The 13,988-nt window shown below is 39.9% G+C and overlaps 1 protein-coding gene and 1 long non-coding RNA gene across 3 annotated transcripts in view; one reads left to right on the top strand and one right to left on the bottom strand.

Moving 5' to 3' along the window:
• Positions 1-13,988, bottom strand: part of CLNK (cytokine dependent hematopoietic cell linker) — a 166,199-nt gene that overhangs the window by 10,723 nt on the left and 141,488 nt on the right. The window contains exons 16-18 of the mRNA XM_082728519.1: positions 9,125-9,258; positions 5,446-5,523; positions 872-1,027 (exon numbers count right to left, since the gene is read on the bottom strand). Coding sequence (XP_082584645.1) covers positions 872-1,027; positions 5,446-5,523; positions 9,125-9,258 — 368 coding nt within the window. The remainder of the gene's footprint in view (positions 1-871; positions 1,028-5,445; positions 5,524-9,124; positions 9,259-13,988) is intronic.
• The window catches only part of LOC309863569, a 125,914-nt gene that overhangs the window by 28,991 nt on the left and 82,935 nt on the right, over positions 1-13,988 (top strand). For both annotated transcript variants that reach the window (XR_014311111.1, XR_014311112.1), the window contains exon 2: positions 333-485. This is a non-coding gene — a long non-coding RNA (uncharacterized lncRNA). The remainder of the gene's footprint in view (positions 1-332; positions 486-13,988) is intronic.

The raw sequence follows: 13,988 nt of genomic DNA, 5'->3' as shown, positions 1-13,988 counted from the left end.
TTGAAGAAACTAAAGCCCAGAGACATTAAGTGACTGGTCTGAGCTCACATACTTAGTAAGCGGTGATGCAGAACTTGCCCCCTACACTTCCCTTCCAGTCCCACCTTCCTTTCAAGAAGAGTTGAAAGAGTAGCTTCTCCTCACCCTCTCAGTACTCCTGTGTCTCTAGCCATTTACATAACTTTCTGAGCCTCAGTTTCCCTACCTCTAAGGTTGGAGCAATTGTTGTAGCAAGGAGTCGTCAAGGGTTCACGCGAGGTGATACGGAGACCAGGCCGACTGCAAGCACACTCAGCAAAAACCGGTCTCCTTCCTCCTTTGTTTTTATGCAGTGAATCTGGAAGGCCTTAACTGATGGATTCTCTCCTGAAGCTGCATGTCAGCAGGTCTGTACTGAGGACGGGCATGCCCAACATGGCACCGCATACTGTGACTGAGCGCACGTTCAATTTGGAGACACAACTAAGTGTTCCTCATGCCAGCAGGTAGGGTGTGGAACGCCAGCTGTGGGGGTTTGGCGTGGGGGTGGGGAAGGAATGTGGTGTTAACACTAACTTCAGCTTCAGGGGAGACCTCCGGGGAGGCAGAATTTGGATATGTCCTGCAGAATGACTTTCCTTCGATGGGCAGATCTGCATGGACTGGGGATGGAATGGTCAGGAGTGGCTGGGGCCCATGGGCTGAAGTTTAAGGTGGGCAGGGATGCTTGTAGAAGGAGCTGGAAGGGAGTTAGTCTCCACCTCCAGGGTGGCATTCTTTTCTCCCCCATCAAGCAGTCATGGGGATATGATGGGTGACTTGGCCAGCATTCCCCGCAGTCTCCCCTTGCTGTCTTTGATCTGGGAAAGGGAAGCTGTCAGGTCATACCCACCTCATCTCCCCTCAGTCCTGTCCCCAGGGCAAACTGCTGATTCTTCTCCAGGAAACGGATTTTCACATTGTAGACTTTGTTCCCATAAAACACCACCAGCACGTAGGGTTCTGCCCTGGATTTCGTGGAACAGTCTCGGACCAAGAAAGTGCCATCCTGAAGCAGAAGGAAGAATGGTTTTATCTCAGGCAGGCCAGCATCCCAGGCCTGACGGTGTTGGCTGTAGTGACACTTGTCTGTGCCACGTTCCCATGTGGCTTGTTTTTTGGCAAAACAGTTCTTCGTGAAATTTCATTCAATGCATATTTGAGGGTCAGCCCATGTAAGGTTTCTTGTTACTTTCTAAAAAGTGTAGCAGTCAGATCAGGACATCCCCTTCTTCCAAATCTTACACTGTCCCCCACTGGCGTCAATGTCGTGTCTACAACCTTAGCATGATGTTTGGGGATAAATGCTCCAGCCTGTCTTGGGGTTTGGTTTCTGAAAACTCTGGCTCCAGCCAAGGTTTCCGAAAGGAAACATAAAACCTCTTGCTTTTGGGCTCTCAGCTTTCACACAGGCCACCTCATCTGCATGGAGAAGCTCTCCACCTCCCCTCCTGGGCGTGCTTTCTTCACCTTCCCTGTTCCCATATATCCTGTTCTGCCTGATGCTCAGGTGTTAGTCTAGAGACAGTGGGAGCCACTGCAAGCTTTAGCAAGGGAGGCTTTTAGCATAATACAAGGGGCCTGTGAGTGGGGAGATGTTAATATAGGGCTAGGGTCCCCCCAAAAGATGTGGGGTTTCAGTCATTGGTAGCAGCATGAGCAGATATGGGAGGGAGGGGCTAACATAGCGGTGAGGGGAAGGCAGGTGCAGGGGAAGAAGAGGAGACAGAAAAGGGATTAGGAAGGACACCCAGAAGTTTCAGTGTGACAGGAGCCAAGGGAGGAGATGGGGAGTTTCCAAAAGAAGGTCAGCAGTGTGAGATGGCTTGAGGGCTGTGAAGAGGCACACTGCAGGGACCAGGCCCACCTGGGGAATAGCTAAGGCTGGAGGTCTAGTCATTAAGGGCTAGGAAATGGAGTAAGTCTCCTAAACAGAAGCACCCCTGCAATGCTGGTTTTGTGGCTACACTGTGCCTTTTGTATGATGAAAAGTATTGAAAAATCTGTAGCTGTAATTGCATAGATTCTTACATAGATGGTTACAAATAATCTACTAGAATAGATCTAATTAGGTGTGTGAGGACTTACTATTTTTTATAGATAGATATTACATATAATAATTTATGTTTATAATTAATTGTTACATATAATTATCTCCATGTAGACTATATCTTATATCTATATATACCTATTATGCACAACTAATATTTATCATTATAGATACAGAGAATAATGATTATAATACTTATACTAATACTATAAATATATTAAGTTTATAAATAATACTAAGAAACTGTAGACATGTGATAATTCTGATAGCTAGGGTTTATTGAGACTTGCTCTCAAGTTACATTTTAGGGTCACCTGGGTGGCTCAATCAGTTAAGTGTCTGCCTTTGGCTTAGGTCATGATCTCAGGGTCCTGGGATCAAGCCCCTCATTGGGCTTCCTCCTGAATAGAGAGTCTGTTTCTCTCTCTCTCTCTGCCCCTTCGTCCTGCTTGTGCGCGCACTCTCTTCCTCTCAAATAAGTAAATACAATCTTTAAAAAAAGATGCTAAGCATTTTACAACATTATTTCATGTGATGTTTACATAAAATTTGAGAAGTTATTTTATCCCCATTTTACAGATAAGGGAAGTAGGGTCTTAATTGCTTAAGTGAATCCACTAATGCCTCATGGCTAGTTAGTAGATTACCTAATAGTCTAGTCCAAGTTTTTGCCCTTTAAATATATTAGCCTCCGAGTACATAAAGTGGGGTTGAAGAATCTTCTGGAACTTGTTCTACATAAAACATTCAGCGGTAATTGAAGCCTTAAGATTCAAGCACAGAACATTGCCCAAGATCAGGAAGGGAGAAGACGCCAAGACACGGAACCAATTTTTGGATTTATCATCTTAACCTCTGTGATGAGTTTGTCACCATGAATCTAGGCAATCCTGCAATTTAAATGAAATTATCTTTCATTAATTAGAAACATGTTTTGACAAAACTGAGACAAACAGAATAGGAAAAGATGAAGTCATGCAACTGAGATGCAGTTTTCTCAGTGTTTTTTGGGCAGAAACAGGCACACAGGGGGAGGGGGTGGCAAAAGGAGCCTTGACTGAGTGCCCAGATGTTGCTGGAAGGACATTAGGGGTGCATATGTTGGTCTTTTAGCACGATCCACAGTGCGGCTCCTGGAAGCAGGTCCGCTCAGTGTAATTTTTCTGTTGGCAAACAGCTCAGAGAGTATAGTGACTCATTTGGTGCTGGTTAGCCAGGATGAGGAAGCAAGGTTGGAGCTGACGTTCTGCTCCCCCATCTACCCAGGAGACGTCAACTAGGGTGGGATTCCCTGGGGAGGGGTCAGGGAGGGTCCTGTAGGCAGGGTATCACCTAGCCACCTACGGCTATCCAATGGAAAGTAAAGAACTGTGATGGCTACTACAGGCAGCTGTGGTTTTGTGGAAAGAGCACTGATCTTGAATATAGGTTCTGTCCCCCTTTCCACTTTTTCCTCTTTATGACTGAGACCTTGATTTAGACTCCGGTTCCTCATGTAGAAAATGAGATCGTTCCGTGGACTTCTAATATGTTTGGGATACTTTGTTAGCAACTGTATTAGTTTCCTCCTGCTGTTAGAACAATCTACCATGAACTTCATGGACTAAAACACAAATTTATTCTCCTACAGTTCTGGAGGCTGAGGTCTGATAAGGGTTTGACGGGGCTAAAAGCAAGGGTCGCCGTATTGGGGTCCTTCTGGAGGCCCTCGGGAAGAATGCGTTTCCTTGACTTTTTTCTTCCAGAGGCCGCCAGAGGTCCTTCACTTAGAACCCCCACGTCTTCCTCTTCTAAGGATTCTTGTGATTACTTAGAATCTGCTCAGCTCATACAAGATAGTGTCCTCATCTCAAGGTTCTTAATTGAATCACATATGCAAAGCCCTTTTTCCAAGTAAGGAGGTGTATTCACAAGGTCTGGGGATTAGGTCTGGGGTTTCTTGTCAGGGGGCATCATTCAATTTACCCTAGAAACTAACATCTAATTTATCTCATTTAATTTCACAATATCATTTCTGAGAGCTACATTTTACTAAACTTTATCGGGGCCTTATCATTTATCCACCCATTTACTAATTAACTAACTCCATCTTTGTATTTCCTCATTCAATAACAAACATTGCACTGGTTAGTTAGAGGTTTTGATGATCCAACAGTCTTGAGAACCTTTCTGTCACTTTGGAGAGATTTCTCACAGCCTAATAGAGCTCTCTGCTCATAATAGAATAGTAATTTAATAACTGTTTGCTCTTGGTGATGATGGTTCTAGTGTCATTTGATCTGATCTTAAGTAATTTCATGTCTTTTCTCTTTTGGGACAAATGGTAGATTTGTCTGTGCCCACCCCCTTGGAAGTTAGGCCTGGCCATGTGAATCACTTTGGCCAATGAAATGTGAGCAGAGATGAGTATTACTTTTGAGAAGATGTGGTAAGGGCCAGCATGTGATTGGTGTGAGCTCACATGAAGACATGGTCTCTAGCAGCTTAGATCTATGCACCCAAACCTTTGTAGATCACAGAGCTCAAGCAAGAAAGTTTTGCTATGCTAAGCAACTGAGAACTTGGGGTAGTTAATACAGAAACCTATCATATCCTGACTAGGACATTATTCATGATCCCTGTACCCTTCCTGGAGACAGGAGATATAAAGGCCCACCTCTAGGGACACTTGGGTGGCTCAGTTGGTTAAGCCACTGCCTTCAGCTCAGGTCATGATCCCAGGGTCCTGGGATCGAGTTCCACATTGGGCTCCTTGCTCAACAGGGAGCTGGCTTCTCTCTCTGCCTGCCACTCTGCCTACTTGTGCTCTCTGTCTCTCCTTCTCTTTCTCTAATAAATAAATAAATAAATAAGTAAATAAATAAAATCTTAAAAAAAAATTAAAAAGACCTGCCTGTACTTTGGGCAGACCTTTAGTAACGACATGAACTGGGAAGAAAGTAGAAGGAAGGCATTTTCCATGGTGACCTCCATTCATACCCCAGCTTCCAAATCTGATCTCCAAAGTAGTTCCTTAGGGTTCATTTAACTGTTTCATTTAATCCATAAAGAAACCTAAACTTAAAAATATTTTTAAAAAGATTTCAATTAGCCAACATCATTAGTTTTAGAGGTAGAGTTCAGTAATTCATCAGTTGGATATAACACCCAGTGCTCATCATATCACATGCCCTCCTTAAAGATAATTTGGAAGAAGGGAAAGTCACAAGATGAATAAGTGACACAACCATTTCCTCCTTTTTAATGACAACTTCCTAAGCATTGAGAGATCCAGGCTGGTGCATCAAAGCACACTGCTCGCTATGTGCTGGGACCTTTCGGCAGAAAAACAGAGATGGCTGCAGACAGGGTGCAGTGGCCCCTCTACAAGGTGTTACCTTGTTCTCCTTCCTTAATGCCTCTTCCACTGCCTGGCGACTGTGTTCTCCGATGTACCAGTCATTCCGTTGGACATCCTGCGGTGCAGATAGATGGTGAATATTTTAGGGTCAAAAAGAAATACTAACTTTAATCAATTAATTAACTAAAGTGTGCTTTTTGTTCCACTAGGGCCAAACCACAGTTTGATTTATAGTAAATACGCAGCCCCAAAATTTCATCCCTGGATCTGGAAATGGACACAAGAAAAGTAACCGCAGCTTACTGTTATAGGATACTGGCACAACAGAGTCCGTCTGTCATTGAAAGTAATGAGAAATTTCACTCCCATCTATTGAGAAAAGCCCTTTGGCACCATGCTCAAAATGGGTCATAAACACTCTATCTACTAGTGCTTTCTGAATCTGCACCTGCTGAAGGTGCAGAAGGTGGGAGGTGTATTGTTTGTGAAGCTGGCGTGGCCCTAGTCCTTGAAAAACCAGCAGGGGAGGGGAAGGCACAGATCAAGAGCATCTTTGTAGCACTTGTGTCAAGTCACATGTGGTAGAACTGGGATTCGAACCCTGGGCTTCTGCATTTCTCTCTGTACCATGATACCCTATTATACTAACTCATTTATTTTGATGATAAAATCCACCGTAACAGAAGAAAGGGCTGTCAGGGAGATGTGCCATGAATCTACAATTCCTTTACTGGATTCCAAGGATGATAACATTAAACAGTCCCCTGTGTGAGTCCAGCCTTTCCAAGGCCATTCTTCATTCATTATTAAGTCCACCCCCGTAATAATCCTGTGTGGTAGGCATGTCAGGATAGTGCAGGCTTAAGGAGTCAGCATCTGTCACATGGTTAGCAAGAGCTAGGTAAGGGGCAGCAGGTCCTTGTGCTCTCCATCTGAGTCTCTGGTCCTCCCAGTGCATACTGGAATGGAGATCCTTCCAGCAATGGGTACACCACCAAGCATATGTGAGTTCCACTGGGAGAGGCACGAGCTAGCTCCAGCCTGAGTCGGCCACCTCACCGGCTACCTCCCTCCAGGCTGAGTGCATGGGTCCGGCCAGCCAGATGTGCTCGCTGGTCTCTGGACATGCATCACTTCAGGGCATGAGCCAGGCCTGCTGCCTAGAAACCACCCCATGCCTCACCCTTTTCTCCTGCCTGGCTCTGCCATTCTCTTTCATCCAGTTGGGGAGCAAAGTCGTCTCTTATTTAAGACTCCCTTTGGAATAATTTCCTCTACCTAGTCCCTGCCCCCTTGGGAAGGTCCAGAGACAGGAGGAGCTCTGCTTGACCCCTGAGAAGCCACGTCACAGGCTCCAGAAAGAAAGGAGCCTCAGAGCCCTATCCCCCTCACAAGTGGGAGCTCTCAGAGCTCAGAGCAGTCTGCTGCTTCTGGAGGGTCTCTCAGATAGACTGGGGCTTGGCAGGGCTCAGTCAGGGTGCATTTTAGCCATTCTGATTTTATTTACTTGCTCAAACTGGAAGGCACTTAGAGATTTTATAGTCCTGTTTTCTCTAGGTGTGGCCATGAGTGCTGGCAGACAAGTTTAGGTGGTACTCAGATACAGCATTAAATAACTCTGAGTTACCTGGGGGAGAAGTAGCCTCCTTTCAGTTCTCTCTCTAGCCCTTTGAAAAATTCAAGGGGAATGTTTCATTTTTGTTCTAGTATGTCCTTAATATCTCTCTGGCTTTTCTGATCTCTTCTGCAACAGAAGAACAGTCCTTATGCTGAGAACCATTAGTGAGTGGTGGGATCTTGCTCCATTTTAATGGCCTTGTTTTGTTTGAGCTAAAGTGACTTAAAAGTGTTGTAAAATGTACATAACATAAGATTTAGCATTTAAGCCATTTTGAGTTTATAATGCAGTGACATCAAGTACATTCTCATGGTTTTGCAAACATCACCACTGTCCATCTCCAAAGCTTTGTCATCATTACAAACTGAAGTTATGTGTGTGTGTGTGTGTGTGTGTGTGTGTGTGTGTGTGTTTATACCAGGAGGTGGAAATAGTCCAAATACTCATTATACATGTATATATATATGACAGGATACTGCAGGGATTCTCTCTCTATATATAAATATATATATATAAAATAGAAATATAAATACAAACATATATGTATTTTTATATACAAATATAAAATAAAATAATAAATAAATATATATAAAGTCCCTGCTGTATCCCTATTTATGTATATTATATATTTTAATATATTTTGTATTTTATATATTATTTATATTAGATATATTATGTAAATATATAATTGAAATATTATATAGATAGTTTACATTTTATTATTAATATCGTATAAATGTTTTATATATACAAAGTGAGTACTTGGATTATTTCTACTTTTTGGCATTATTGTGAAAAATGCTGGGGTGTACAAATACCTCTCTGAGTCCCTGTCTTCAATTCTTTGAGGCATATATACCCAGAAGTGGATTGTTGCAATTAGTTTGAAAGTTACTTTCTATCTGTGGCACATAATACTGTCTTTTTCTTTAGAAAAGTGATACAAAGTGAAAAAAGAGTCAAAGAATATTAATAAGTAAACCTTGTTATTGATAGTACATGGGTAGGTCACAGATCGTAAGGTGCATTGAAATTGTTGACATCAGTGCAGTCCAGATCTAGTGCAAGCTTCTCCCATGCCTGTGAGGAATCCATGCTCAGGGAGAGGTATACTTTGGAGAGACACCTGGTTAGAACTCAGGGATTTCAGTGCTCATGAAGGAGATGACAGAGGCAAGAGAAGCCAGGTACATAGCAAGGGTCAGTAACAGAAGTATGTGCCAAAGTTTCCCAAAGTCTAACTTAAGAGTTTGAGACCTCTTTTAGAATTAAGGTAGAAATTAATATAAGGACAGAAAAAGACCTTTAGGATAGTGCAAAGATTGTAGGACTGGACCAGAGATACCTTATATGCTCTGCTTCTGCTTAAAACACTTTCTCAGCTCCATCGCAGGACCCCCCAAGCATATGGGGGATATGGGATGGAGACCCATAAGAAGCATATCCCTCTGTGCTTTATAGTGAAAGGCTTTATTTAATAAGCAATGTTATAAAGTAATGGAGGGAAGGGCATGGACACACACGCCATCCCCATTGTAAATGTAAGTGCAGCATGATCCAAGAAGATAATAGGGATGGTGAATATTTTAGAAAGAGAGCAGGAAATAGATGAAGGACAAACAAGAATACATCTGTTATGAATTAGCACCTCTCCTTGCTCTATGTTTCCTCTGGGGCAGGGACAATATCCTCTAGCACATTATATGGCATAAAATAAGTGCTCAATAAATTGTTGGACTGTTCAAATGCAATCAGTGTATAACAGGTGGCTCTTTTATTGGCAAAAGTATTGCAATATATAAATCCTTGTTAGTCCTAAAAAGCTAGTGAATATAAAACACAGGCTTTGATATCTCTATTTTTTTTATTAATTAAAGCCACTTGAAGAATCTGAGAATGTGCAAATTAAAGACTGGTTAGAAGAGCAGTATAAAATATAACAAAACACTGTAAAAATATTAAAAATCAGTAATATATAGCCTGAGGGGGAATAAAATAAAGCCAACCACGATGATCTCCATGTAGGAATGGTTCAATAAAGCTCTCTGTTGATACTAAGTTTATCTAGAAAGACACTGAAGAGAAGTATTTGTTTTACCTTTTCATCAGACCTCGTGGAGAAAGGTTTCCTCCAGTTTGTGTTTTTATAGTGCAGTGAATTTTCCTGAGGACTGAGGTGGGCTGGAGACTGACATCTCTGAGGAGGATGAAACTGCATGCTTTCTTTATGATCTGGAGAAAAGGAAATTCACATATAAGTATGATTTTGTTACTGTGTCAGATTTCTTCCCTCCAGCAAGGAGCTGGAACTCATCACGCCTGCCTGTGTCTGGGGTACACTTCTTGGTTTACACTACTGTCATCTCATTCTGGATAGCAGTCTCCTCTGGATTTTTCTCTTGCTTCAGCTTCTGCCTCTTCCTCTCTAGGGCATCTGAAGTAATCATAACAAAATGTAGTTCTGACTTTGCTATTCCACCTTGTAAAAGTCCTTCCATGATTTCCTTTACACCAGGAAGAAAATCCAAATTGTTTTACTTCTGTCCATAAGGCCTGGAATAATCTTATCCATCCATCCATCCATCCATCCATCCATCCCACATTGTCCACTCCGTTCTGGTCATAATGACCTCTGTTCAGTTTCTTCAACAAGCCAAATTGGTTCTCAACTCAGAAAATGCTATTTTTTTTTAACTTGAAAGAATAACTTTTTGTTTTAGTGGAATATCACTTTTTTAACCTAAAAGAATGACTAATCCATAAATTATGATTATTCAGACTTGGGCAGTTGGCAGATATTTTATTAAAAACGAACAAAGTAAGCCCGTCACTTTATGGAAAAGAACTGGCAATATTTGTTGCCAATTATAAAATTAGATTTTTCTAGTGCAAATTGGAATTTGGAATAACTTGTATCTACCATCATTACATAACAGCACAACTTTCTGATGAGACTTGTGGTGTTATTTGCAAATGTAATTTAAAAAAAATTATAAAATGTGTTAACTTTGGAAAGATCTGCTCAGGTCTGTGAATTATATTCCAAGTGACCAATGCATGATGTTACAAAATCATGTCTGGTGAGAACATTCTTTAAAAGAGCAAGATAGACCAATGGACTTTAAAGTAACAGAATACAAAAAGTTCATTGAAAGGGCTTAGTGTTCACATGGAACCTCAATTTTAAGGTACTACCACTTGTCAAGTTTTGACATGGTGTTTTCTCCTTATATTCAATGAAATTAGCATAATTCCACCACATGTAATTCTCATAAACACTAGTAAAGGATGAAATCAAGGCCACAAGGAAGGAGTGAAGTGTTAGGAGAAATACTAAGCAAAGTTATTAGTAAATATGTTAGTAATTTTAAGCAAGGACTAACTGTATAAAAATCATAAAGCCTTGAGAGTATAAAAACAATATCAAAGTAGAATACTGGACAGTAATAACATAACATGGAAGAAAGGTGATTAGTATGAAAGCAGAATTATAAGCTATATAGTATTAGTTCAGTCTAAAAATATAATTAAAATTATAGTTCTAGTTAGTAGCTGAATAAGAACTTCGAAAGAGTGGGATACTTTTGACAGTATACTTTGAAACATAATACTAATAGCAAATATTTACATGCAAGTTACAGTAGCATTTAGGTCATGTGTTTTTATTCTGCTACTTGTCATCAAAAAGCTGAATTTTTCTCTAAGTTTCCTAAGAAGACTTGAGTACTCCTGAGACATTTTAAATTCTATTTTAATGGTTCCAAGGATTGTGGCTTTTAACATGGAGCCTAAGAAAGTTTGTTAGAGGGAATTATGTGTACCAAAATGTTTGTTGAAAAACGTTTGATTGCTTCAAGTTTAAATCACATTCATCATAGTAAGTTAATTTCACCCACCAATTTATGACCTTAAAAATAGGAATTATGCTAAAGACCTCTCTGATTTTCAAATTTTATAAGTAAGGGAACTTAATTTTCAAATGGTGCAGAATCCATACCATCAGATTTAGGGCATTCTGAGTTTCTTGTATTGCTTGAGGATATGAACCTCAGATTTTTAAAATTCAAACACGATTTTATTTAAAATGTTAAAGGTCATGAATGAGTGAATAGAATTGGAACATAAAACTCCCAAAGGGGGCAGAAAGAAAGGGGAATTAGGAGATGAACCCACTATCTGGCAGGAAAAGAAATAGTCCAAAACAGTTGGGCAAATAGGAGTCACAGAATAATATAAAATAACTGATCTAAAATATAGTAATCACAATAAATGTCAAAAGTTTAAGCTAAGCATTTAAAAATTAGGTACAGATTAGTTAAAAAATTCCAGTTATGCTTAAATATAGTGACACCAAAATATAATGACAAAGTGGTCACTAATGGGAGGATAGAGACTATATACTAGACAAATCCTAAACAAGAAAAAACTAAAAGAGCTCTTGTAGTATTTCTGAAAATACTTTAAAAACTTTATTTTAAATTAGAGTGAAACAGTACATAGAGACTTATTACTGAAATAGCCATCTCTATCTTTTCAACATGGATCGTAACTGTAAGAGGAGTGTACTTCAGAAAAGAGAGTAACCATTATCAGCATTGTCTATCACTTGGTTTCTGTAGTTTACATAATAATGTTCAGTGATTATGAATTTTTCATTATATTGTGGCAACTGATTTACTAGATTTCGACTCTGAGTGCCTTGCTTGAATATTTAAAAAGTCCAACTTGAAAAAGAGCATTTAGAAACATCTATATGCATTTGTAGTCTATACAGAGAATGATTTAAATGGAACAAAACAACAAACAGAACAACTCGCTGTACTGTTTTCCTTTGAAAGCCCTTTGGCTCTTTGTTTAATGATTGAATGAAATTCTGAGTATATAATCCATTGCAAATATTTAACTGATTTTGTTCTAGAATAATGGCTGCTAATCTTTGGAAATTATATATATACTCATATATATATAATATAATATTATAATATTAAATATATATTATATATACACATATTTATATGTATACAGATACACATATGTACATATATAAATATACTTATATATACAAATATATATATATATTTTACATAAGACTGCAGTTTGGTTTTATAACCCCATGAAATAAGACTCTCTTACTTAGAGGACAGTACAAGAATATTGTGGAGAGGACAGTGTGTGGGTGGGCAATAAAATTTGAGGTAGGGTAGCCTAATAAAAAAGGCATGGGTTGTTGAATCATATTGTTATCAGTAATTACTAACATTTCAAAACTCTTCTGTATATAAAGCTGTTAGTGTGGTGTTTGTACTATCGCTCAAGAAACACCACTGCTTCTGTTGTTACTATTATAAAAGAAACACTGTTTTAGACTTTTCTTTTGTAAGCTACAGAAAAGCGTTTTATTTTAAGCAGGTATCCATACATATTTATTGGCAAATTTTAATTTACTCTTACATGCAATTTAAAAAGCAATTTTATAATGTAAGAGGCATATCTTTTAAAGAATATTTATAAAATGCTGATAGAAAAATAAAATGTCAGAAAACAAAAAATTTTGAACAAAAAGAAGACAGATCCCATACAATCCCAAGCTTAGAGATTAATATTAGAATTTTGGAGTAGAGCCAAACCTTTCTGGACCATCTTCTAATATATCAAAATAATTTGTTTTTGGTCCTGATACCCATTCACTTAGGCTCTGTGATGCAGTGGTGAAACATGTCTTTGGTTGTAGTCCGTTTCTAACAGCAGCTTTTAAGACCTTTGGAATTTCCTAAGTAATAAGAATGATACAGGCTCCTTAATACGTGTAACAAACCTCTTGCAACCATACCTGAGTTTATGTTAATAAGGTGACTTTCCAAAAGTGCCTAAGGATGGGGGCTGGTTGACAGGTAAACCGGCCATGTGACTGAAGTGTTGGAAATTTTAGTCCCACCCCCTTGACCTAGGAAAGGGGAAAGGGGCTTGAACTTGAATCAGTCACCAGTAGCCAATGATTTCATCAATTGTGGCTATGAAATGAAACTTCTCCAAACCTCAGAGTATGGGGTTCAGAGAGCTTCTGGTTTGGTGAACCAGAACTCTTCCATGTGCCATCATTCATGTCCCCAAATCCATGAGGACAGAAGCCCCTTTGTTCAGGACCTGTCATGTACATCCCTATCATCTGGTTGTGGCTGAATTGTATTCCTTTATAATAAATGGTAATCCAGCAAGAAAAATGTTTCTGTGAGTTCTGTGAGCCACTCTGGCAAATTAATTGAATCTAGGGAGAGGTTCACTGGAACCTTGGATGTATAGCTGGTTGATCAGAAGCCCAGGTGACAACCTGGGCATATGATTGACATCTGACATGGGCTGGTGGAGGTGCAATCTTGTGGGATCTAAGGGACTCCCTGTAGTGTCAGAATAGAGTTGAACTACAGGTCACTCAGCTGGTGTTGAGAATTGCCTGGTGGTGTGGACCCCCTCCCAACCCCAATTCTGTTGGGCACAGAATTTTCAGACTCCTAATAGCTTAGCTTGAATTCATTAATCAGGGAATTGAGCCAAGTCTGTTTATCAAGTAGTTGCTGAACTATCAAGAAAAAGCATTTCCCAAATTCCTTTCTCATTTGTAGAATAAGATAATACCCATTGACAGAGGCATAGATTTCACTCTTCTACATGAAGAGTGTTGCCTCCTTCGGCTCAGGCATTCAAATTAAAACCAGTAAGCTTAGCTAGACTGAAAACTGAGTGCTAAGATTATGTGTTTTTCTATGCATCTAGTTTCTGCCAAGTCCTGGTGCCCGAGCAATGAATTCTTACTCAGGAGAATGAACACATGCTCAGTAAGCCAACAGGGGAGCAGTTAAGTACTGGTGGGGCTGCCTCTGTTCTGTATTCTTAGGACCCACCCAGCCCAATTCTGCATAAAACCATGTGCTTTGTGGATGCTTGATGAGTGAAAGAGGAGTGAA

This window comes from Mustela nivalis (assembly GCF_964662115.1).
Source record: "Mustela nivalis genome assembly, chromosome: 4".
Classification (NCBI taxonomy): Eukaryota; Metazoa; Chordata; class Mammalia; order Carnivora; family Mustelidae; genus Mustela; species Mustela nivalis.
This window is presented reverse-complemented; position numbering and strand designations above follow the sequence as displayed.